We start from the raw sequence: 25,130 nt of genomic DNA on the forward strand, positions 1-25,130 counted from the left end.
TCCCGGTAATGAAGCTGATACGATTATTCAGACTGATATCTGCTGATACTAATGCCGATAGGTGATTATTCATACTTGTATCTGCCGATAGTGATGCCGACACCGATTAACTTATATATAAATTCTGAAGATAACATTTTCTAAATTTTAATTATTCATTGAATGCGTATAACTACTGAACTTTAAACTAGTGATGTTTCTTTACATTTTCTATAAACAGAGCTCAAATTTATTGCATTTTCCTGTTCTCTTTTGATTGACAGGATATCACCATGACTATCGGTCAACTACTGGTCGATAGCAGATAATGTGAAAAATTGCTTTTATCGACTGATACAGATTATTGGCTGATATATTGGTGCATCTCTATCAACAGAGCAACACAATAAGAGCCAGGGGTATGTAAACTTTTGAACAGGATGATCAGTATTAATTGTTATTATTTTGTTTTAAGATTATATTTTTTATTTAGTAATCCCCTTTAGAAGCAACCTACTGTAAAATACGTTCATGCTTCCCTGGAAACAAAATAGCAATTTACATCATCTTGTTCCAAAGTTTTGGTACCCCTAATGTATTATTTTGTCATTTTTAGGATCTTTGTTTTGTTTGGTAAATGTTATTATGAATCTCTCAATTGTCCTCATTGTGAAAGGATGAATCTCAACATCAATGTTGGAAAGGGGCCAAACATGCACAAGATGCTGCAGAAACACAGAGTGTGCAGAACCTGGAGGACTTTTTCTTAAGGCCATAACATAAAAACAGTCATTGATCAACCAGGTAAGAGTTAGTAAATGCAGTTATTATTATGTGTGGCTTATATTTAAAAATCTGTCATATAATAGTTTGTTTTGAACCCCCAAGCCTAAAGAAATTCACAACCTTTAAACGACAATGACATCATAGACTCGACTTCTGGCAACTCTCCCCATGGCTACTTATTTATGCAATCCCTGATGTTATCTGCCATCTAACAATAAAAATGGCACATTTTGGTTCAGTGAACTTATTTCTAAGGAACTGTTAATAATTCTGTTATTTTTGCTCCAGTGAACGGCATAGGAGGATTTTAGGACACATTTTTTCTTTACCACAAATGGCAGTCAAGAATTTCCTAGAACAGGTGACCTCTGTAAGAGGTGAAATGGCCGGAGGGAAGGGATGCAGAGACCAGCTCATCTCCACAAAATAACAGCTCAACTAATGCCAGGCCTCAGGATGCACGTGCTGAACATGTGTCACATGACCTCGCAGAGGTCAGCAACATTGCTTTAAAAGCTGATCTTTGGCCTTTAAAACCATAAAGATTTGACATTAAAGTGTTTGTTTACCTAATCAGGTCAATAGACATTCTTGTAGTTGTCAGGGTCTCTCAAAGGAGAGAGAGAAAGTGAAATTCCTTTTCTTATAAACTGGAATGAAATGTTTATACTTAGTGCTTCCTTATGTTAGTCTTTCTATTTTAGTTCTACGCTGGCAGTATAAACGACGTTACTGTCTGTATTAAATCAATCAAACAGATGTTTTCCATTGCATGTACAACATTGCTGCCCAGCTCAGACTTCTTTTAATAACCTCTCTTATTAAAAAATAACTGACCTGTAATGACACATATGTGACCCAACGTTTAATATTAGTTTACTCAAAAATATAATTTTCTTTTTTTACAGTGCAGAGATGCTGGAATGGTGTTAAGAATAAACAAATAAACAAACAAATAAATAAAAAATTCTCATAATTATAAAATTATTAGCATTAATATTTGATTTCAGTCATTGATTTTACATTGATATCAATCTTTGACATGACCATACTTTTAAATATACAGGTGCTGGTCATATAGTTAGAATATCATTAAAAAGTTCAAAAAGTGAAACTTGTATATTATATTCATTCATTACAAACAGACTTATAAACACTAACCTAAAGGATTATTAGAAACACCTGTTACATTTCTCATTAATGCAATTATCTAATCAACCAATCACATGGCAGTTGCTTCAATGCATTTAGGGGTGTGGTCCTGGCCAAGACAATCTCCTGAACTCCAAACTGAATGTCAGCATGGGAAAGAAAGGTGATTTAAGCATTTTTGAGCGTGGCATGGATGTTGGTGCCAGACGGGTATTTCACAATCTGCTCAGTTACTAGGATTTTCACAACCAAGGTATGCATTAAAGCATTTGTGAAGCCACAACACGCACAACCTTGAGGCAGATGGGCTACAACAGCAGAAGACCCCACCGGGTACCACTCATCTCCACTACAAATAGTAAAAAGAGGCTACAATTTGCACGAGCTCACCAAAATTGGACAGTTGAAGACTGGAAAAATGTTGCCTGGTCAGATGAGTCTCGACTTCTGTTGAGACATTTAGATGGTAGAGTCAGAATTTGGCGTAAACAGAATGAGAACAAGAATCCATCATGCCTTGTTACCACTGTGCAGGCTGGTGGTGGTGGTGTAATGGTGTGGGGGATGTTTTCTTGTCACACTTAAGGCCCCTTAGTGCCAATTAGGCGTCGTTTAAATGCCACGTCCTACCTGAGCATTGTTTCTGATCATGTCCATTCCTTTATGACCACCATGTACCCATCCTCTGATGGCTACTTCCAGCAGAATACTGCACCATGTCACAAAGCTCGAATAATTTCAAATTGGTTTCTTGAATATGACAATAAGTTCACTGTACTAAAATGGCCCCCACAGTCACCAGATCTCAACCCAATAAAGCATCTTTGGGATGTGGTGGAACGGGAGCTTTGTGCCCTGGATGTGCATCCCACAAATCTCCATCAACTGCAAGATGCTATCCTATCAATATGGGCCAACATTTCTAAAGAATGCTTTCAGCACCTTATTGAATCATTGCCACATAGAATTAAGGCAGTTCTGAAGGCGAAAGGGGGTCAAACACAGTCTTAGTATGGTGTTCCTAATAATCCTTTAGGTGAGTGTATATCAAATGTTTATTTCTTTCAATTTTGATGATTATAACTGACAACTAAGGAAAATCCCAAATTCAGTTTCTCAGAAAATTGGAATATTACTTAAGACCAAAAAGGATTTTTAGAAATCTGGGCCAACTGAAAAGTATGAACATGAAAAGTATGAGCATGTACAGCACTCAATACTTCGTTGGGGCTACTTTTGCCTGAATTACTGGAGCAATGCGGCGTGGCACTGCTCAGGTATTATGAAAGCCAAGGTTGCTTCTAATGCTGTGTGTTGTTCAAGAGTGGCTTGTTCAACAGCCGAAACCCATGTCTTGCATATGTCTCTGCGTAGTGGTTCTAGAAGCACTGACTCCAGCTGCAGTCCACTCTTTGTGAATCTCCCCAACATTTTTGAATGGGATTTCTCCAGGGTGCGGTTATCCCTATTGCTTGTACACGTTTTTTCTACCACATCTTTTCCTTCCCTTCGCCTCCCTATTAATGTGCTTGGACAGTCAGCCTCTTTTGCAATGACCTTTTGTGTCTTGCCCTCCTTGTGCAGGCTGTCAATGGTCGTCTTTTAGACAACTGTCAAGTCAGCAGTCTTCCCCATGATTGTGTAGCCTACAGAACTAGACTGAGAGACCATTTAAAGGCCTTTGCAGGTGTTTTGAGTTAATTCACTGATTGGAGTAGGGCACCAGGTGTCTTCAAAATTGAACCATTTCAAAATATTTTAATTTTCTGAGTTATTGAATTTGAGATTTTCCTTAGTTGTCACTTAATCATCAAAATTACAAGATATAAACATTTGAAATATACCAGTATCAGTCTGTGTGTAATAAATTTATATAATATAGTTTCACTTATTTTGAATGGAATTAAATAAATCAACTTTTTGATGATATTCTAATTATATGGCCAGCACCTGTATAAGTTGTATATTTTTTACGGATTGTTCTTTATATTTTGTTGGATGATTTTATGCAGAAAACAGTAAAAAATGATGTTAGCTGAGTTTTCACAGACTGGGTCACATGTATGCCCTTTCTGATGGATATAATAAGGTATCCACTTATCTACCCTTAATAGCATTAAGATTTGAGTCGGTGTAGTTGCACAAAGTTCAATCAATGGTAACTATGTTTATGAAACATTCACACATAACTTCCTAGCAGGACAGTCATTGTTACAAAGAGCAATGTGAAGCACAAACATCCACACACAAACAAGTTCCAGAGCTGAGAGGGAGAGAATGCTGGATCCTTACATGAGGGCGGTGGGATAATAGTGTGGATTCCTAACAAAGGCTATTTTGACAGAGCAAGCATTGTCTGTGTCAGCCCACAAATCCATCCACTCCAAATGAACTCAGCAAAAATAAAGGACTTTAAACAGTGCTGGCCATCGAAAAAACATCACTGTTCAGCACATGTGTTTGACCTTTTGTTATGTATCCGAACATTTTAATCCTTCCCTCACATAAAATGTGCCGGAACCTGCTATCACAAAACCCTATTGGATAGAATTAACATGAAGAGTATACGTGACGGATAACTGTAATGGTTTTAAACTCTAACACTAATACTGTTTTGCTCATAGTTTTACCTTTTTGTATCCATATAGTGCAGTCAGACAGAAAAAGCTTATTGACGGTAGCTTTCACGTTCTGCAATGTCCTCTCATTTTCTTTCACTCTAACCATCCAACATTCACCTAAATCACGTTAACAGAGAACCCAGTTACTGCCCTGCCAAATATAGACTAATGCTGACCCTCTCTTAAGACTCAAATTTAATTTCAAACTGACATCAGTTCATTTACCAGCACACAGGACTACTGCTGCTTCAGCTGTATGGTAGGATGTGCTTTACCTACAAAATTAATATCCCTTAAACTTCAAAAGAAGTTTTGCAATTATAACAAAATGTGTTGAACAATATTACCAAAACATAGTTAAAAATAATTCATCACAAAGTCGAACTCCAGTCGTATTAATGCGTATAAATGATAATGTGATAGACACTTACAAATACATAAACTTACACACTTTAAGATCAAATTTAGGAAGGAAAGATCCTAATAGTTTTAAAGATATTAGGTGAAAATGTGAAAAGAGGAATATGATCCTACTGTTCGAGTAATGAAATGGAAAAATAGGGGAACTGCTGCATCTCACTAATAGATTTAGCAGAGAACGATCGTATGGTTTATAGTTCCAGGAATGGATGTCATTACATATGGATTCACCACCAGTAACAAAAACCAAGACGCTTAGAGATGGTTGAGCTTGTTTGAGAAACAAAGATCGATGGCGTAAATGTGTTTAAATTTACACAGACCATGCACTCCAAAAAATGTTGGGATATTTTAACCCACTGTTGTGTTATAAATAAACCTATGCTGGGTAGTTGTTTCCCAGCCATGGGTTAAAACAACCAGCATAGGTTTATTTACCAACGGTTGGTGCTTACTAACGGTTAAAACAGTGGTTCCCAACCTTTTATTCTTGAGCACCCCTTTACTCCTGTACATCCAATTTTCTTTTAATTTTTGCAATTACACTGACAAACACATTGAGATGAAGCGAGCAAAACTGAAAGAATAATTACGTAAGATAATATTTGAAAACCTCAGTCACTCACCTCAGTCAAAAATGAGACAATAATATTGCTGAATGCTCTCTGCACATACTATATGTCCATCAAATACTTTTGCTTTAAATCTGCTTAATCCCTGCCTTAGGCCATTCAGAAATGCTGCTTTGTTGGCAGAATCTGTTAAACGCCACCCCCAGACGCGAGTGTCGCGATTCGGTCACTGGAAAACAAAGCTCTGACGTTCCATTGAGGAAGAGAATCGTGTTCACCTTGATAATAATGAGCAGTTATCATGCTAAACATTGAATTTTCAAAAATATGCAAAGTTCATGGCTTTTTTAAATGGACGTTATAAACTACGCTGACTCGTTATGATTTTAGATTGATAAGGACTTCCTACTGACCAAATGCCATAGTATACGCACAAGCTGTGCATGTAACAAAGAATCGCAGCCTTGCGATTCAGAATCGATTTCAGACAGGCATTTTTAATGGGACACACGTTGAATCGTTACATCCCTTGAAGGTGTTAAAAAGTGAAGAGATATGCTTCAAACAGACGTTTAACGGGAGCGTCTCATTGGTATGGCTGTTGATAAAGTGCACAATGTTGTTCTATGGTGAGTAATGTTGTTTATTTAGATGCTATTCGATTAGCTGGTTATTTCAAAAACTGACTTGTTTCCAGCCAGCTCGTAATTGTGGGCAGTCCAAAACGTGACGCTAGATGAAACAAACTGTGATTGGTTGTTTGAAATGTCGGTCAAACAGCTCGTGGGCGGGCTTTGTCCAGAAAAAGCAGTGAAAAACACCAGACCTTTAGTAGTCTTGTCCAAAGAATTTGATTTTTGTAGAAGTGGATATTTTTTAAAATGCACTTAGAGGGTTTTGCAGTGAAAGACAGTCAAATTTTATTAAATAACAATTAAATTACTGTAAAAGTGACATTTGTAAAAATAAGGCATTTTTAATTACTGACTAATAACCTTTTCATTATCATTAAAGTGAAACCAAACCGTTTGTGGACTTCATTTACTTCCATAGCATTCTTTTTTCCTACTATGGAAGTAAATGGGGTCTATGAACGATTTGGATACAAAACATTTCGTAAAATATCTTCCTTTGTGTTCATCAGAACAAAGAAATGTATGCGAGTGTGTAATAACATAAAAGTGAGTAATTTTTGGGTGAACTAACCCATTTATGAACCTAAACATAAGAAAACATGTCAGATACACTTAAAGGGTTTTGCATCTGAATGTTTTAATTTAACAAACTTATATCTTGGCCTTGTAAGCATGTGATTTTTAAAAAAGCTTTTAAAATATTTTTTATATAAAATTATATAAAGGTTGGGAAACATTGTTTTTAAAGTGTGGCAATCAAGCATCAATCTAATCTAGTTTAATGCATGTGCTTCTATTTTAAATGGCATAATAAGACACTTAATGAGAAAAACTCACAAAGCGGAACCTAAGCGACTAAACATAAATGATCTCAAAGCTGAGTAACATTTGACAAATTTTTCCTTTTCTATCAGCCAATATCAACTATTCAAGTTCCCTACTGCACTTATATCATAGCCACAAATGCGTACAGGCCAGAAGAGACCGAGCTCATCTGAACAGCACTCTGGCTCCAACATTTACTGAACTCAGCACAATCTCTGACAAGCCTCAATGTCTATTACTCACCCCAAAACTCCCAGCTGCAGCTGAGCAACGCCATGCGGAACAGCCCAGACCAGGGAACAGGGGAGAAAGTCTGACCCAAGCTCAAACTAAATTAAAGGTTGATATGGTTTAATAAGCAATAGTGCTTCAACAAAAAAAAAAAAAAGAAATTCTGTGATATTATAGGACATATAAAAAGAGACGCATAAAACAAAATCAATGCAACATTGAATGCATTTGTCGCCCATTTACCCAATCAACTTCTCTTAATTCTTAACACGCACCGGCCCGGCGGCGGTCCCTAGGGGGCGTTTTTACGTGTTTTTGTACTTTGTTTAACATCAAATATTCAATCAACAATCATAAACTTTGCATTATTTGAAAGTTTAAACACTCAAAATTCATGTTCTGAACTTATTTTTGCAATCAATACACTGGTGTGGATAAGATTAAATAAAATGCAGACGGAATGCATATAAAAAAATTTGTGGGTACTCACATGTCTTGCCATATGGTTCTGATCATCTCTGACAATTCCCAAAAACTTCAACGTACATTGCAACGTAAGGGTCCACTCTTCAAAAAGCATCCCACGTTTTAATCCAAAACAACGAAAAATAGTGATAAATCCAGCAATACCCTCCTTTATTTACATCCGCGCTTCCGCTAAGTATGATCGATCATGTTTATTTTCTATCAAATATCGAGTTTTATCAGTGAAAATCCATCTCTTCCTGCTTCGTTAGACTCTTCCGATAAATATCCCGCCCTATTTTTCTGTTTTGTTCAATCAGATAAGGTTTGACAACTCAAAATGAATCGGGAACACCGATTTGCCCAGACAGATGTCCTTCAGCTAACCATAGGCTTTTGACTGGATTACGCCAAAACAAAGCCAGCCAATGCTTAGCCAGCAAAGTTTTGATGGGCAGGGGTAGTAACCAATCATGAAACGATTACAAGGATTCAACTTACGTCAGTAAAGTGTACTTCTGCGCAAATCTACAGAGGCGCATGAAGAGGAATGCCCACGCCCCCTCCCTGCGCGTTTGTTTGTTTGGGTAGCATAGCAGCCGGCTAGGCTCTCCGGAGCCGCTGAGAAACCTCTCAAAGGTTAGATATAACATCTCCATTGTGGATTGTCGACTGCAGAGGACTTGTTTGTGTTGAGAGTGTTTTGGAGAAGTTGATAAAGAGCATGATCGCGGAGCAAAGATACAAGATTGGATATAAACAATCCGCGTCGTCGACGAGAGATGGACCGGACTATGAGCTCAGCTGCGCTCGCTTGGATAAAGTAAGTGGATTCTTTTGTTCATTAGTTATTTTACGTTACATTTCTAGTTTCTTGTTAGCTGTTTTGATTATAAAGTAACAGTGGAGATGACTAAAATACGAGTTTTACATGGTTTCATTTTCTATGACATGTTATATAAATGAATCATTTTTATAGCTATATGAATCAAATGCACAGAATATACAAACTAAAAACAAGATATGTGGTGGAAAATATGAGTATTACCAGCTGAGAAATATAGGTTATTTGGCAAACATAAGACATTTGTAATTATAAATATATTCATGTAATGTGTGTATGTGTGTATGTATTATGTTCATGTATATTACATCATAGTTTCTCATACAAATAGTTGTATGTCTCTAAATTTTGACTCAAACTAAAATCCTCTCTTGCTTTGTGTGTGTCTGTGTTGTGTTGTGTTGTGTTGTGATGTGATGTGATGTAACAGGTCTTCAGCTGACATCCAGAGGAGGACTGGAATCTGGAGTGCATTCATGAGCGACCACATTCAAAATAGCAAGTATTTTGTTATAATGTGCAAATGTTTTTTTCTGAAATAGTTTTTTCTATGTGCTTTGGTGGGCAGAGAAGTTCTGAATTGATATACATCATGTAATATGTAGTCCTGACTCATTTTCTTTTGATAATCATGTCATTTTGTTATCATGTGTATATTTGGAGTTTCCAAGTGCACTTTTTCTGAAAGGACGCCTGGACTTTTTTGAAATAAAAGCTCACAGAAACAACATTTTTTGGAGTATCATTCTCAAATTTGAATCACAGCATGGTCAGACATTCAGTTTACCTATATGGTGTCCCCAGGTGTCTCAGATGACCATTTCATACCTTTTTTGCTAAGTGAATGTTATTTAAAGAAAAACGGAAGTCATTTAATGTATATTTTACCTTGTTTTACTCTGTTTCTTTACTACTCTGAGTTGTTATGACTATTAGGCAACAATATGTCAAGTGTCTAGTTTCAAACAAGACCAGAATTATGAATATAGACCATAGGGTTTAAGAGCTGCAGACGTTTTAGGTTGGAGTTGTCGTTTTTCAGAAAATGCTCAAAAATAGAAGTGCTGGCTAACAGGTTAATGTGGTGGCTAAAAGCTTTTGAGTGAGGACTATCTTGCATTTAACCAAATAACAAACTACAAGTTCGACTACAGCTACATAAACTCATGTTGCTTATGCAGAGATAAGAGCGACTGCAGAAAAGACATTGTGACATTGACCATGTTACTCCTTTGTGCAAAAGGTCAGATTTGATGTACTTCAAAACATTCTTGAATCATGTTGGCATAATATGCATCATCTTCCAGAGCACAGCATCTCAAACGCATGCTGCTTTTATTCAATTATTTATATAAAAGCAGAAAAACACGCATGAAGCAGTAGTGTAACTTCATTTACATTAATGCATTTGGCAGGGAATTTTATCTAAAGTGACATACAGTGCATTCAAGGTATACATTTATTTATCAATATGTCTGTTAGAGAGAGAGCGAGAGAGAGAGAGAGAGAGCTCTGTCATTCCACTTGGGTCGAGTCATGGTGCCAGGCTCAATTAAGCCTCGTAAAAGACTAAAACAATGGCAATTGTGTGTGTACACAGAGTCCCATTCTGATAACAGAACCTCAGTGTGTGCGTTTGCAAAGATCTTGCTGAAAAACAAAACAACATGATTTTTCCACCTGTTTACCGTGGTAATGCTGGCTGACTGTGGTGCCACAACTGGGGTTTAAGCTTTCTGATATTCTCATGATCCACAAAGTGCTGTGGGAAACAGAAACGGAAAGAGGAGGAAAATGACAGATTTTGAGACAGTGCCCCTTTATTGACATGGAAAGACACAGTCGATGTGTTTTGGTTCTACTTGGCGACTGCTTGGCAAAAGTCCAGAATTTTGAGATGGGAACTGCCTACAGCACATTCAGGACAATGAACTCATGAGGGAAAAGGAAGTCCGATTGTGCCTGGCTGTGAATGATACCACACGAGAAACAGAGATCATATGTTTACATAATCATTTTTAAGAAATGCATGTGCACTGTAAAAATGATGTGAAATCAACACATTTTTATGTTACTTTAACTTAAAAAATTAAGTTAAGCAATTTCAACTTGTGTTTATAACTTAACTTGCAAAACCAAGTTGTTTTAACTTACAGGATTAGTCGATTTTCTTAAAAGAAAAATCCATATAATTTACTCACCACCATGTCATCCAAAATGTTGATGTCTTTCTTTGTTCAGTCGAGAAGAAATTATGTTTTTTGAGGAAAACATTGCAGGATTTTTCTCATTTTAATGGACTTTAACAAACACCAACATTTAATACTTAACTCAACACTTAACAGTTTTTTTCAACGGAGTTTCAAAGGACTATAAACAATCCCAAACGAGGCATAAGGGTCTTATCTAGCGAAACGATTGTCATTTTTGACAAGAAAAATAAAAAAATGCTCCTTTAAACCACAACTTTTCGTCTAGATCCGGTCGTGATTTTCAGCGTGACCCCACGCAATACATCATGACGTCAAGAGGTCACAGAGGACGAACGCGAAACTCCGCCCCAGTGTTTACAAGTGTGTTGAAAGAGGACCGTTCCTACGTTGTTGTATGTCAACTGATACTAATTAATGTCTTTGTGTCAGTTTATTGTTTACAATGGTCCGCAAATGTGCGTTTTATATATGTAACACGTGACCTCCCTACGTCACTACGCATTTACGTTAGGTCACGCTGGACCGGACCTAGACGAAAAGTTGTGGTTGAAAAGAGCATATTTTTTTATTTTTCTTGTCAAAAAAGACAATCGTTTCGTTAGATAAGACCCTTATGCCTCGTTTGGGATCGTTTAGAGTCCTTTGAAACTCCGTTGAAAAAAACTGTTAAGTGTTGAGTTAAGTTTTAAATGTTGGGCTCTATTAAAGTCCATTAAAATGAGAAAAATCCTGCAATGTTTTCCTCAAAAAACATAATTTCTTCTCGACTGAACAAAGAAAGACATCAAAATTTTGGATTACATGGTGGTGAGTAAATTATCTGGATTTTTCTTTTAAGAAAATGGACTATTCCTTTAATGCTGCATTTTTTTTACGGTGTGTATATTCAGTATCAGCAATAGATACGTTAGAAAAAACACCAGCAACAAATGTCTTATCGCCACATATATCACAAAGAAATAATAACAATGGAAGCATTTTTAAACATTAAAGGCTTTCAAAAGGTAAATTGCACGTGACCTGCGAAATCCTCTAAAGAGGCTGTAAATATTGCCGGTTTTGACCAAAATTCCACTAAGACGGCACAGCCAAGACCATTTTTATTTCATGTTGTTTTTTCTGCAAATCCCCCCTGTGTTTTTCAAACCCTCAAGCCACCTTCTGAAATTCTTTCAGGCTCCGGAGAGAAACCGAGAGCCAAGAATAAGTTGAGGTAGTAAGAGAAAGAAAGAGAGCATACACTCTTTATTTACTCTGTTGTAACGGTACTTATGAGAATTATATGACCATAGGATGTTAGCTGAACTTTTAGCATACAATGGACTCCCCATTTGACCCAGGGTCATAACAATCATCATTTAAGGAAATAATCATTAAACCGGGCTTGCTTATCTTGGAAGTAACATGGAGAAAAAAAAATGTAGCGCAACCTGAAAAGTAAAGCTTACTGGAAGCCAGTCAGCTTCCTCAGAGACCAAACAAACATGCAGAAGGGTTGAGCAAAAAAATCTCAGGAAGAGCAAAAAAATAATTTATATACAGTACTGTATAAAAGTCTTATGCATTGTTGTCAGAGTCATGTAAATCTCTTAGAAAATGCTGAATAAAATTATAAGCTAAAGTGTCAAGTATTTAGTGCGACCTCTCCTTATCTCCTTAGGTACAAATGTTGTCACGGGATGGTACCTTTTAAAGGTAATATGAACCATTTAGGTACGAATGGTAATTTTTAAAAGGTACCGCCCCAGTGACAACTTTGTATCGTCTTGTACCTTTCCTTTTCTTGAGCATTAGCAGTAACCAGGCCGTCTTAAACCTAAATGAAATGAAAGCCCAATATCTCATTGAATCTAATTACTTTAGGATTTTTCGGGGGATGGTTTCCTGGACAGGGTTTATGTTAATCCAGGACTAGGCTTTATTTATATTAGGTAATTTAAGAAGTTTTTACAAACATACCTTACAAAAAACACTAAAGGTGTGCATATTGAGACAGAACAATGGCACTGAAATATGTTAAGATACTTTATGTCTGTACAAAGTATTTTTAAATTAAGGCAGCTCAACTATGCATTTAAGTCTGGGACTAGGATAAGACATGTCCAGAAAACTGCCCCCAAGAGATCGAGATGTGCTAAGTGCAAAGAGAGGTCACACTAAGTACTGACTTTTGACTAAAGAAGGCATTTTTCTCAAAAAAATGTTATTGACACTTTGTGTATGTACATACAGCATTTCATATATTTTCTGTATCTTAATAAAGCGAGAAATAAATATGGATGGTCATTAAATATTTGTTAAAACAACAAAGCTGGTGGAGGCCTAAGACTTTTGCACAGTACTGTATAATATAATGTAATACAACTCGCTTCTGATGTAATTATTTTTTTTAATAATAAAAAAAGGTCCTATGTAGGTATAGATATGTATACATTTGATACAAATAATTCAAAAAATTCTGTCTGTATACTAAAGGTGGATATTGTTTACATATCTGCCTATAATAGATAGATATCCACACATCCATGATCCTTCATCAAACCATCTTTGTATTTTGCAGCAATCCATATAAATAATTTTTTTAAGGGCTGCACAATTAAGACAAAAAAAAAACATTATAATTGTCAGTTATTTTCCCCTGCTATTGTAATAACAGTTTTCATTTTGATTAATAGTATTTACATTGTTTTTATTTTATTATCATTGTATACCTGAGGCTTAATTGTAACCCTGTGTTACAACTAAGCCCGTGCTGTGTAAAAATGTCTTCAATCAGCTATCAGTTACTAGGAGTTGCTGACATGTTTTAAAACGGTGTTATGTTTTAGGTAACAAAACAGTTATCGAATATTATAAGGTTGGATTTGGTGGCTTACACACCCAACTCAGAAAAAAAACATAAGACGAAGAAATGTACTTCCATGCCTCCAAAACACTCTTTGTTCAACATCTTAACGAAAGCACATCAAAACTTTTCACAAATTCACAGGAGATCATCTTCTGGCAGTAAGAAGAAAAACACCAAAAGCACAGATTGCTCAGCGTTGTACAACTATGTAAAGTAACCGTGTTACAATATAACCCAGCGTTAGTTTGTGTCCCACTCACCCCTACCTTTGAGAAACTAATATGTACCTCTGAGGTACTAATATGAACTATTTAGATGCAAAGCTGTACTTTGGAAAGGGTACCTCCCCAGTGACAACTGGGGTAAACACTGTATTTTGATAATTTTTTTCTGACAGTATGAAGCTCAATATGTGGGGATTGGTGCTAACAATGCTATACGTTGCTGAGTTTGATTCCCAGTGAACACAAAATGTATAACTTTAATGCACTGTGAGCCACAATGTATAAAAACACAAATGCAATCCAAGCCAAATAATGCCTACACCAATTCTTGGAGCCATGTGTATACAAATAGGAAAAGGGAATGAAAAGTCTGTATTCTGCTTCTAGAAACACCAATAAATCAAATGTGTGGGGGCCGATTAATTTACAAAAAATTGAAAAAACAAAACAATAACAGATCATGCATACAGGGTACAATTAGGCTAATATCCAGATCAGGTTCTGGAAAAGGTTACAATTTAGTGACCCCAAACATTTCATCATTATTACCATATGACTAAAGAAAACCTCAACCAGACAATGTTTATAAATATTAGCATTGCTGTATCGAAACTGACATTGTGTATACTTAGACTGTATCTCATATAAAGAGATGAGTGAGCAGTAAAGTATTGTAAACAGACTGATGTCAAACCCAGAATATGCTCAAAATGCCCCAAAGCCTTGCAGCTGTTCGGATACATCTGCCACTGGACAGCTTTGGGTGACAGTACACCTGTGAAAATACTTAAGGATTGTTTTGGCCCCTCTATATTACTTCCTCTAACACTCCATTCTTTCCCCGTTTCAGAGACCCCATGACCTTTCTCGTCGTCTCACGCAGCATCTGAAGTTCAAGTGAAGTCATATGGTTTAAGAGTGACAAAGTCCCTGTGTTTTTCTTTTCCTCTCAATGGAAGTGGTGAGGTTAATACAGGCACGTTTTTTAACTTTACTTTTTGACCCGTGACCTCATTAAGTCAAGTGGTAAAACCTCCATGTACACTTCAACCACTACCCGGCGCTCCCTTGAGACTACACTCTTTCATCTTCTCCTATTATCATTTTCCTCCCTTAGCAATGCTTGTCCAGTGATATGGGCTGAAACACATGTACTATTATTTCCACAGTGTGTGCCAACTTCTCACTGCCCGTTTCCTCGAACCAACTTAAAGCTTTGTAGTTCTTCACTGCTCCCATGCCCTCTTTAAAGCAACACTATGTAGTTTTTTTACTTTTAAATAATGTCTCTAAAATTATTTCAGTGATAGAACAACTTTAAACTGGACAAATTGTACTGTTGCTGCAACCTGAGAAACCTCCTAGCTGCTACAAGCACACTCTGAAAGTGGCGGTGGAGGGTAGAGCACACAGCCCCGCCCCTCCCCCTGCCTGCAGAAGAGTGTCTGATACCAGGCACTGTTGCGCTTTTCAACCACATGGGGGAGCTGTAAGTCATTTTTACATGGAAACTACATAGTGTTGCTTTAAACCATCGAAGAGTAACATGTTATGATTTTCCAAACAATAAGACACATGTTGGAGAAATAAATCACAAATATGGTAAATGCACCTGCATAAAAACCTATTCAAGCTCCTGTAAAGTCAGATATTAAATGTGTTTGTCACACCACAGAAAAATGTGTTATTAACCACCCAACCAAATTTAAATTATGGAAAAAAGCAACATAAATAAAATAAGTTATCAAAAATCTTGGAAAAATAGGCAGCATTCTCTGCTCTCAAGTGGTGGGGCGTGTCCACTGCCTGGGCTGAAACCACACCCACTCGCCGCAAAGCTGCAATCTCTCTCAACTTTCAAATACCTCTACAACCTGAATGGATGCTCACTTATGGTTAGGGGCGGGGCAATGTGCAGTGGCTCAAGTGCATCATCGAGCCACCTTTTTAGGCCCGCCTACTGAATACTTAACTAATACTTATACATTTCTAACATTTATAAAATTGACTTTGCAGGGACATTAAAGAAAGACACCATGCAATGACAAAACATGTACATTTGAATGTGACATATCAGAGGACCTACCATTCAATTTTAAAGTCACAGTGAAATTGAAAATGACCATTTTTATAAATATTTTTTTCATGCAGGTCTTTTTAAATATTCATGTGGCCTCATAATCTTTAAATAAAAACTTAAAGTGTCTTTGACTTCATGTGGCGCCACAAGCACCAACAGGCAGATGTCATCAGACTACCATGAGTGTGATCCGAGAAATCATACGCTGGAGTCTGCCTTTGAATCGCTCTCGAAGTACTTTGATGTTCATCTGCCTTTCAATATTGCGCCGCTAGAACTGACAGGGGGTTGACGTCAAAGTTCACTGAAAGCAAACTCCTCCGTATGATTTCACGAATCGCTCTTGTGGTACTTTGATGTCATCCCGCATGTTGATTCTTGTGGCGCCGCATATACATGGGTTTCAGTCATGTGACTTTTTACGTTATGCCGCCATCTTGAGGACCTACCGAGTACCAGTAGGCTACTGACAAGCATTGGCTGGCTTGCTACAATTTACGGATTTCTTATCTTTTACTGTCTATGATTCTTATGGATACGGGAAATGGCTACGAAAGACAACATGTCACACCTCGACTGTCATGAAAAGAAACGCGACTTTAAAAAAATATACCTTGGTTTGGGTGTGATGCCTACTCAATCCCCGATACGTTCTTCCAGCCGCTGTTCGCTGCTACCGAACTACCACTATTTTACAACACTAAGGCGGCGCGTCACAACATGAAACTTTGCTCGAAGTATCACCTGGATCTCTACTCATGAACGCGAACATTGAGAACATTGTTTGTGTACACAGAGTTTAATAAAAAAGAAAGTTTTGTACAACTGATTTTGGCTGTTATGGTGTCTGCTCGTCATCCCTGCCAGACGGAAATAATCGATTTCTGAATGCGAATGAATGAATCTCATATGAGGCTCCTTTTTCAACTAGAAGGTCAATATTGTTTTTCACTTGCGACAAAACAACGAATTATCTGTGCATTTATATGGAACTATGCTTTAGGAGCTATCCATCTTTACTCTCCTCCCTCCTTACGTTCCATTCGCAGATCGATACATCTAGACTGGGAAGATGGCGGCGAGCGGAAGCCAAATCAACCAAAGTCAGTTGTTTAAAACCTTCTTTTTAGTAAACTCTTTGTTCACAAACAATGTTCTCAATGCTCGAGTTCACGTGTAGAGACGCAGGCGATACTTCGAGCAAAATATTATGTTTTGTCGAGCCTTCTTAGTGTTGTAAAAATAGCGATTTTGATGCTCACAACATATTGAAGGCATAGCTTCTAGTTCTTTTGCGACCACTTCAGGTCCTCAAAATGGCGGAAGACAAGAGAGTGACGCCAGCTGAAACCCATGTATAGTAGAACAAGCCTATTATCTCCTCTGTTGATGCTGTATATCTTAGCCTGAGGGCGGGGCTATATTGACAGTCCAATGGCCAGACTTCCATCAATCCATTAATTCCTGAAAGACTAAAAACTCCCCGCCCTACACTTTTCTCATATCAAAAGTTGTTTCACGCAGACATTTCACAAATACATTAAAAACCAACATCACAACTTCCGACTAAGAAGCCAAAAGGATTTAGTTTTGTCACATCCACAAACCACGACTAGGTACGCTGTAAAAAATACTAACATATATTTTTATGTTACTTTAACTTAACAAATCAAGTTAAACAATTTCAACTAGTTTTGTCAAATAAGTTGTGTCAACTTAAGTCAAAACTTTAAATAGTAGGTTGAATTGACTTGCAAAACCAAGTTTTAACTTCATGCTGCATTTTTTGTAGTGGCATGTGGAGGAGTGACATTAACATTCTAGAAAGCATCTGATTGGACAAAAATTTGGTTAGTGCATGATGACTCATCAGTGTCATTGCTCTGAAGAATAAGTTAGTAAGTTTCAAATCCGGTTAAAAAGAGTTTCCTCAACATTTAGGACTACAGAAAAGTATAAAGAGCTCAGATGCAAAAGCCTCTAAATGCCACCTCTATCAAAAAATTAGATAATGACATTAACCGAATGCTATCTGCACATATTATACATGCATCAAATATTTTCGCTTCAAATCCGCTTAATCCCGACCTCAGGTCTTTCAGGAACACCTGGCAGAAACCATTACAAGTCTGATAAAAAAATGTTGATTCACCACCAAAAAATGTCAGAGGCACTTAAAGGGTTTTGCATCTGAAAATCTTCATATAGATGTTTTTTTTTTTTTTGGCGAAAAGCCAGAAAACATTCATTGTGATTTCACAAGATCTTTAAACAAAAAACAAACCATTACAGGTTGAATATTTATGTACACTGCTTGACAGAAACTTTTATTCTTTGTGTGCTTCTCATTACACCATCACAGACTGAAGTCACCTATGCTGCTTCCATAACATCTCATTCAGTCATTAGGCCACAGTGTTGGTATGGCAACGCTGAGAGGATGGAGTCTGTGTGTGATCTAACTAAATTAAAACTTTGCTTCTGCTCTATGAAAGCCATTTATCGTTCAGAGGTTCTGCTCCACTGCAACGGAGACAGCAATGACTGCTGTTATCAGACCAGCACAACAACCATCAAGCTCCAGTAGAAGTCAAATACTGCAGTAGACTTCTGCCTCCTATATGCTCTATCATGATGTGTGATCTACAGAGTTTCCCTTTCATGTAAAACACTTAGTGGTACGGAGAATGAGCTTAGTATACGTTTCTTAAAAAGGGAAATCATGTCTTGTCATAACACCGTGTGACTGTTTGAATTTTAATCACACAGTTTATTTACTTTGAATGTACAAATATATGTGTTGTATATAAACACATCTCGTGTTTCCATGTTGAGCACACTGGACTTTAAAAACCGAGTTCTTAATAGCCGAACCATTTTACCCTTTTTTCTCAAGGTGAGAAACATTTGTCAGAGATATCACCTCCTATGATTGTTACTTCCCTTCTTAGCAGCGCCGTCAGCACCTTTGATCTTTAGAGAGTCTAACAGGTTTTTTATCCTTGAGCTAGCTGGTTCCAGTTTTCTCTTCCTGCGACTTTTCACCCCTGCTCCTGCAGTGACTGAAGGAAGGAGAAGAGCGGCGAATCCCCACGGCGAGAAGGATTCGGCCGATTGGCTAGAACTTCGATTAAGAACCTCCCTCTGCTGAAGAAGCCACGCGCTTTCCCGACAAAGTGCCACAAAACGTTCTAGCTGTGTTGCGTTAACGTTCTTGCTAACGTTCAGAGCGCTTTCAAATGGGTTCTGGATGTGCAAAGCGGATGTTTCTGGTTTGATCTGATCCTTTCCCTGCCAAAAGGTATAAACAATGTGTTTAAGGCTTTAGGCAAGCACACATACAAACAAACACTGTGCATCTATAACAACTGACAGCACTCCAGATTGGAATTTTTCTGTTTAAAGTCCTATTTTTTTATTTACTTTATATCTTTATATATTTCTACATAAAAAAGTTCAATTTAGATTAAAAATTTGTACAAAGATGCTGTTTAAATTCACATATATATTTTTTAAATTGCCTTATATATTTATGTATTTTTCACATCAAAACTCTTAATTTAGAAAAGAGACAAGCTTAAAAAAATTACATAGGACAGAGATACTGTTTAAATTCAAATATATTTTAAAATATTTTTTATATTTAAAAAGTAAAAAAATAGTTTACAACAAAGATGATGTTTAAATTCATATACTTCTTTTAATTAACTATATATTGCCCTCTGGTGGCTGATTGTGGAAGGTCTGTTAATACGTCACCAGTATCTGCTGTTTGTGTGTTTGTGTCATCGTTGGATGACTCACCTTCCTAATATTGATTGATGCCTTGTTAAAGGGAAAATTGCCATAAAACTCAAAGAACTCCTGCAACAGTGTCACTGTGTAAGGGAATAATAAAAAGTTTAATTCAAATTTCTGCAGAAATTAATGCATTATAGGGACAGTTTCCTGGACAGGGATTAGACTAGTCCTAGACTAAAATAAATAGTCCAAACTGAAAACAACTTACACTGACATATCTTAAAATACATCAGTGCCCTTTGTTTTGCCTCAGAATGAACGCCAGTAATGTTTGTAGTAAGGCATGTTATAAAACTAGTTATATTTCCTTATTAAACGGACACTCCACTTTTTTTTTTTTAAATATACTCATTTTCCAGCTCACCTAGAGTTAAAGATTTGATTTTAAAATAGTCCCCTTAGTATCTTTCAATAGCAGGGGACTATTTTCAGGCACTGCGTAATATCATTGCACCTCCTGCAGCCATGTTACAGCAGCAAAGTCCTTGATTATTACATCAGAATGAGAGTATAGGTCCTAGCCATAAAAAAGCAACTTTTAATTTTCCGTCGGTCTTGGTACACGATTTAACTAAAGAAGTTTTAAATAGGAAAAATATTAAAACTCTTTGGTTATTTTTTAGCCCGATTCTAATGGTCTAATCAGATTCAATAGATTATGCTAAGCTATGCTAAAAGTGGTAACGCCAAACCCAGAGATCAGCTGAATGGATTTCAAAAAGGTAAAAATCAACTCTAGAGGAGCTGGAAAATAAGCATATTTTCAAAAAAAGTGGAGTGTCCCTTTAAACTAAGGCCTAGTCCTGGTTTAAGCTAATCCCTGTCCGTGAAACTACCCCATAAAGCATAACAGAAATGTATTACATGTTAACTCACCTAATGTATCAGTGTTATTTTGCACCGTAATCTTGCTGAGGTCACTGACAATAGTGCAGTCATTACCTTCAATGACACACTTATCTGATGCTCCTAAAAAGTGCACACACACATAAAACGTAAATTTAATGTCAGTGGCCTTCCACAAAGGGACAGATTGTGTATCACGATTGTCGAGTCAGTCTCCTTGACCCTGGTAGACTAGACAATGATTGTGTGGGTAGCTTGTCAGCTCTGGGGAGAGTCATACAATGTGATATATGCCAGGCTCCTATACTTTAGTGTGACCGCATTGGATAGGACAGAATTGTATCATAAAAGCTCTGCTTTCTCAGACACCATAGCAATATAAATATATTACACAGCACTGTGGAATGCTTGATTCTGACTTGCCAGTGGAGACATTCCAAGGTCCGTTATTCCCAGACAACAACTCCCTGGAAATGATGACTCTGCCTCATCAGAGTGCAGTTAAATTACAAATAAATATAAATATGCATAATTAATAACATATTTGACATTTACCAAATGTAGTTTTATAAACCATGGGATTTATAAACTATATCAAATCAATATTTCACCTCATGTGGCTATAAAAATAAAACTATAGACACTCCACTTATGAGAGCAAACAAATGAGTGAATACATTACCGGTCAAAAGTTTTGAAACACTCTCTCGTTCTTTATTTATTTAATTTTTTCACATTACAGAATAATAATAAATTGTCCAAACTATGGAATAACACAAATGTAACTATGAGAATTATGTTGGTGACTTAAAGTATCCAAAATAAATCAAAACTTATTATTTTATCATCTGTTATATTTTATCATCTGAAGTGCAGTCACCCTTTGCCTAGAAATTGCAAAACCGTACCCGTGTCATTTTATCAAGAAGCTTTTTGAAATTTCACCTTAGTATGAATTTGATAGAATATCGCAGGAGTTCACATTTAATCCGGGCTCTTATTGGTTGCTTAACCTTCAATATTCAGTCTAAGTCATCTATTTCAAAAATAATATTTAAAATATAATTTTAGTTTTCTAATAACAGAAATTAATCTGTTTGGCACATTTCAACCATTTAACCATACACCTTCAGATTTTTAAGATAGTAACATTTCATTCAAATGTTTTTAAACTTTTGACCGGTAGTATATATAGTAACCGAGAAGAGAAATATGGAGAGACAAGGCTGTTATAGAAAGATTGTATATACCTGACAGGTCCTTCAACTGGTCCAGGGTGGGCAATATTGGAGGACTCCTCTGCTGTAGAAAGAACAACACCATGACCGTTAAAGAGAAGTTGGTGATCCATGGTCCTGGAATACTGCTTGTGATGGCATGAACCCGAGCCCAGCACCGCACGCTGAACACCAGATGCCGAACACGAGGGTCCAGGGTCCCGTACAAAAACAGCAGCTCTGAACTCTTCATCGCCACCCTACAAACAAGAGAACAACGTTACATAAAACCTTTTGTGGGTTTTAAAAATGTTTCTCTATGCATCAAAATGCTGTTTACACTGCAAACATTCGGGAATCCCCCTCTCTAACCCACAGGTCTGTCCATGAGGGAATCCTGCATATTAGGACAACATAAAGATAACAGCCAGTTTCTGTGTGTTACACTGGTACGTCACGGTCTAAATTAAAGCATCATGGTGACCTTTATTTTGAGGAAGTATGATGAACTTGAGTTTCCTTAATTCTCACACCACACCAAATTAAAAGCGTATTAACTTTTGCTTTCCATCTTGGCTGTGGAAAGATGTCTAATTTTGTGTCTCTTATTATAAAATGTCATTTGAGGGTGTATAATCATGTCATTTAGCAGACAGATGAATTCCCCATAAAAACAAAAGGACATTTTGCTATGGTAGATAAACTATTACATAGTTTAAAAAATGAAAATTCTAAATAAAAGTCTAATACCTGTTATTGGCAGTAAGGTCACACTGAAAGCCAGAGGGCTGGTGAGCAAAGCGGACAAGAGGACATCGAGCTTGGAGAATTTTTTGGACCCCAACACATCCAGGGCCAAACTTGTCTACACATTCCCCAACGACTGAGAGGATATTCTGGGTGACAACCCGCTCTGATGCCCCTCTCTTTACCTGGTACTCCAGAGAGACACCTGAACCCTGTTTAAAAAACAAATAAACAATTCATAATCAATACTACAACAATAAATAATGTAATATTTATAACAGTTAGTTAATTTTTTTAACCACTTTGTAAACAACATTGCAACAATTTATAGAAATTAAGCTGAATAATTATTGTGCCTAAAAAGCAAAGCTAAAACAACAGCAACACATTAAACAATTCTAGTCTCATTAATGCACATTTCTCACAGTAAGGCACTTGTGCGCATGATTTGAATGGACGAGCAAGGTGTGCGGACCTTACAGACACCTGCTATTGAAAATGAACTGGACATTCGCGACTGCCACGTACGGTGTGAAATGCCCATAATAAACATATCATAGTAAACAATACACCCTACTAAAACTGACCGATTTTTGGCTTGGTGCATAGATGCCATCGAGGTCCAGAAACATGTCAAGGTCACAACCCAATTTTCCAAAGCTGTTCACAGTGGAGCCAAAAGGCCTGATAATGCATTCTGGGAAATACGCAGCCGCTATGTCTCTAAGAAGAGAGCAGACCAAGAAGCGCAGGCTGATGTTCTCTTCTGTAAGCTCTAAGGCCTCTGTTAGACACAGCAGTTGCTCATCTATCTGAAAATAAAATGCGGATAATATGGTGTTCTACAAGTCAAAGGTAAGCGTTTTGAAGTCATCATTACAGTTCCTGTAGCTTGGATGGTAGAGTACTGACTGACATTGATGCATTTGGCCAACGCTTTTATCCAAAGTCACTTAATGCACATTGAAGGTAAATATTTTTTATCAGTATGTGTAAAATCATGCCTTTAATAAACATGTGACATGTTTAAAAAACAAACAGATCTTGTTTAATGATCTTAACATTAGTAAATGTCACTTACACTGTCCTGTTCAGAGAGCAGTTTAATAATGTCATTGATGGTTGGTGGGGAATGCTCCTTGAAATTTGGCATAGAATTACTCCCAGACCCAGTCTGTTTGACTGTAAGCAATCGGGATTTGAATGGTACAGCGGCTTCATGTTGAACAGCTGGTATGTTAGTTCTCTCTTTCAATGAGATGATGCTCTCTCTGCTGGAGAATTCAACAACAGCATATGTTCCCTAAAAAAAAAAAAAAAAAACATACATGGTCACGTGACAGGCATCTGGACACAATTATTTAATAGTTATGTAAGGTATAATTGACAACAGGCGCTAAATTATTTTCAAATAGGACTGGAATAAAGTATTCGGCTTATACCATGGTTACCACAGACATTGCAATGCTCCGATGGTTTAGATATTTGACAGGTCAGGTGTGTGTTTATGAAAAAATCATGCATAACGGTATAAAAAAATAAATAAATTTTTATAGTTTAATAGGCTTGGTAATAGTTAAAGGGATAGTTCACCCAAAAATGAAAATTATGTCATCATTTACTCACTCTAATCTTGTTACAAACCTGTATAAAGTTTGTTGTTCTGATGAACACAAAGGAAAATATTTTGAGAAGGGTTTTTAACCAAACCAAATGTTTGTAACCAAACCGTGGACCCCATTCAGTTCCATAGTAGGAAAAAATAATACTATGTAAGTAAATGGGGTCCACAATGGTTAGTTACAAACATCTCAAAATATCTTCCTCTGTGTTCATCAGAACAAAGAAATGTATACAGGATTGTAACAACATGAGGGTTAGTAAACGATGACAGTATTTTTATTTTTGGGTAAACTATCCCTTTAATCTTGATATATGAGCTGCTGTAACGCTGTCATACTTACATAGCTGTTGTAGAAAAAATGTTTGTTGATTGTCCCATGTTTTGACAGGTCATCCAAAAACTTGTTTTCGTTTATTTTAGCCGGACAGCTGATTAAGACCGATCTTTCAGCTTGTTCTCTTCTTTCTTCCTGTATTGCTTGGAATGATTTAATCTCCTTTGCTTTCGGGAAGAAAACGAAAGGGGAGCAAGTAGAAATACTATTGGGTTAGTGACAGTCCGATTATGCACATCTTAATAAAATATATTAATGAAAGAATATAACGTTAGTTAAGTTTTACAACATCTAAATACTTAATTGAAATCTCTTGCTTGCCTGTCAATTATAAAACTATAAGTATACCGGATGTCGCTGTTTGTTTTACTGCTCGTGCTTTCAAATGTGATGTAGTTGTAGCCAATCTTCTTTTTGATTGAGGTACCGCTCCAAGACAACCTTTAATAAGCTTCCCCGAGCCCCTCGTGTGTAACCTACACACACCAACGGAGGCCGCCATTGTTGACTTGAAAAGGGCGCATGCGCAAACGGTTACTGTACGGTGGCTGCGAGGAAATATCTATGTCGCGTTTTTATTTCGAGGGACCAGAGTCATAAGCTTACTTCAGTCAGCTATCACACACAAATTCTCTTGAATCTTAATAAATCCTTTTAATCACATAT

General features: G+C 36.9%; 1 protein-coding gene and 2 long non-coding RNA genes across 3 annotated transcripts; 2 read left to right on the forward strand and 1 right to left on the reverse strand.

Moving 5' to 3' along the window:
• Positions 1 to 201: 201 nt before the first annotated feature.
• On the forward strand, positions 202 to 1,207 carry LOC135720603 (uncharacterized). Its single transcript, XR_010521310.1, has 3 exons — positions 202 to 398; positions 656 to 783; positions 1,054 to 1,207. It is a non-coding gene; the product is annotated as an uncharacterized lncRNA (long non-coding RNA).
• A 7,032-nt stretch (positions 1,208 to 8,239) lies between these two features.
• Positions 8,240 to 9,260, forward strand: LOC135720604 (uncharacterized). The gene is made up of 2 exons (XR_010521311.2): positions 8,240 to 8,509; positions 8,961 to 9,260. It is a non-coding gene; the product is annotated as an uncharacterized lncRNA (long non-coding RNA).
• Positions 9,261 to 17,045: 7,785 nt separating this feature from the next.
• Positions 17,046 to 25,103, reverse strand: mtpap (mitochondrial poly(A) polymerase). The gene is made up of 9 exons (XM_065242337.2): positions 24,813 to 25,103; positions 24,471 to 24,631; positions 23,588 to 23,809; positions 23,094 to 23,318; positions 22,510 to 22,718; positions 21,793 to 22,019; positions 20,573 to 20,665; positions 19,700 to 19,773; positions 17,046 to 19,186 (listed from the first exon to the last, which is right to left on the reverse strand). Exons 1-9 carry the CDS (start codon positions 24,964 to 24,966, stop codon positions 18,815 to 18,817), a joined length of 1,737 nt encoding a protein of 578 aa, XP_065098409.1. The 5' UTR covers positions 24,967 to 25,103; the 3' UTR covers positions 17,046 to 18,814.
• Positions 25,104 to 25,130: the final 27 nt, after the last annotated feature.

Source organism: Paramisgurnus dabryanus, chromosome 1 (genome assembly GCF_030506205.2).
Source record: "Paramisgurnus dabryanus chromosome 1, PD_genome_1.1, whole genome shotgun sequence".
Lineage (NCBI taxonomy): Eukaryota > Metazoa > Chordata > Actinopteri > Cypriniformes > Cobitidae > Paramisgurnus > Paramisgurnus dabryanus.

Bases quoted from the DNA above. Each gene is read 5' to 3' on its own strand.
- mtpap (XM_065242337.2), bottom strand. From the start codon at position 24,966: ATGGCGGCCTCCGTTGGTGTGTGTAGGTTACACACGAGGGGCTCGGGG. The intron at 20,666-21,792 runs GTATATACAATC...TGCACTTTTTAG, and splicing joins CCAGTTGAAGGACCTGTCAG to GAGCATCAGATAAGTGTGTC. The intron at 19,187-19,699 runs GTGAGTCATCCA...ACCTTTTGGCAG, and splicing joins CATCAATCAATATTAGGAAG to GGAAAGGATCAGATCAAACC.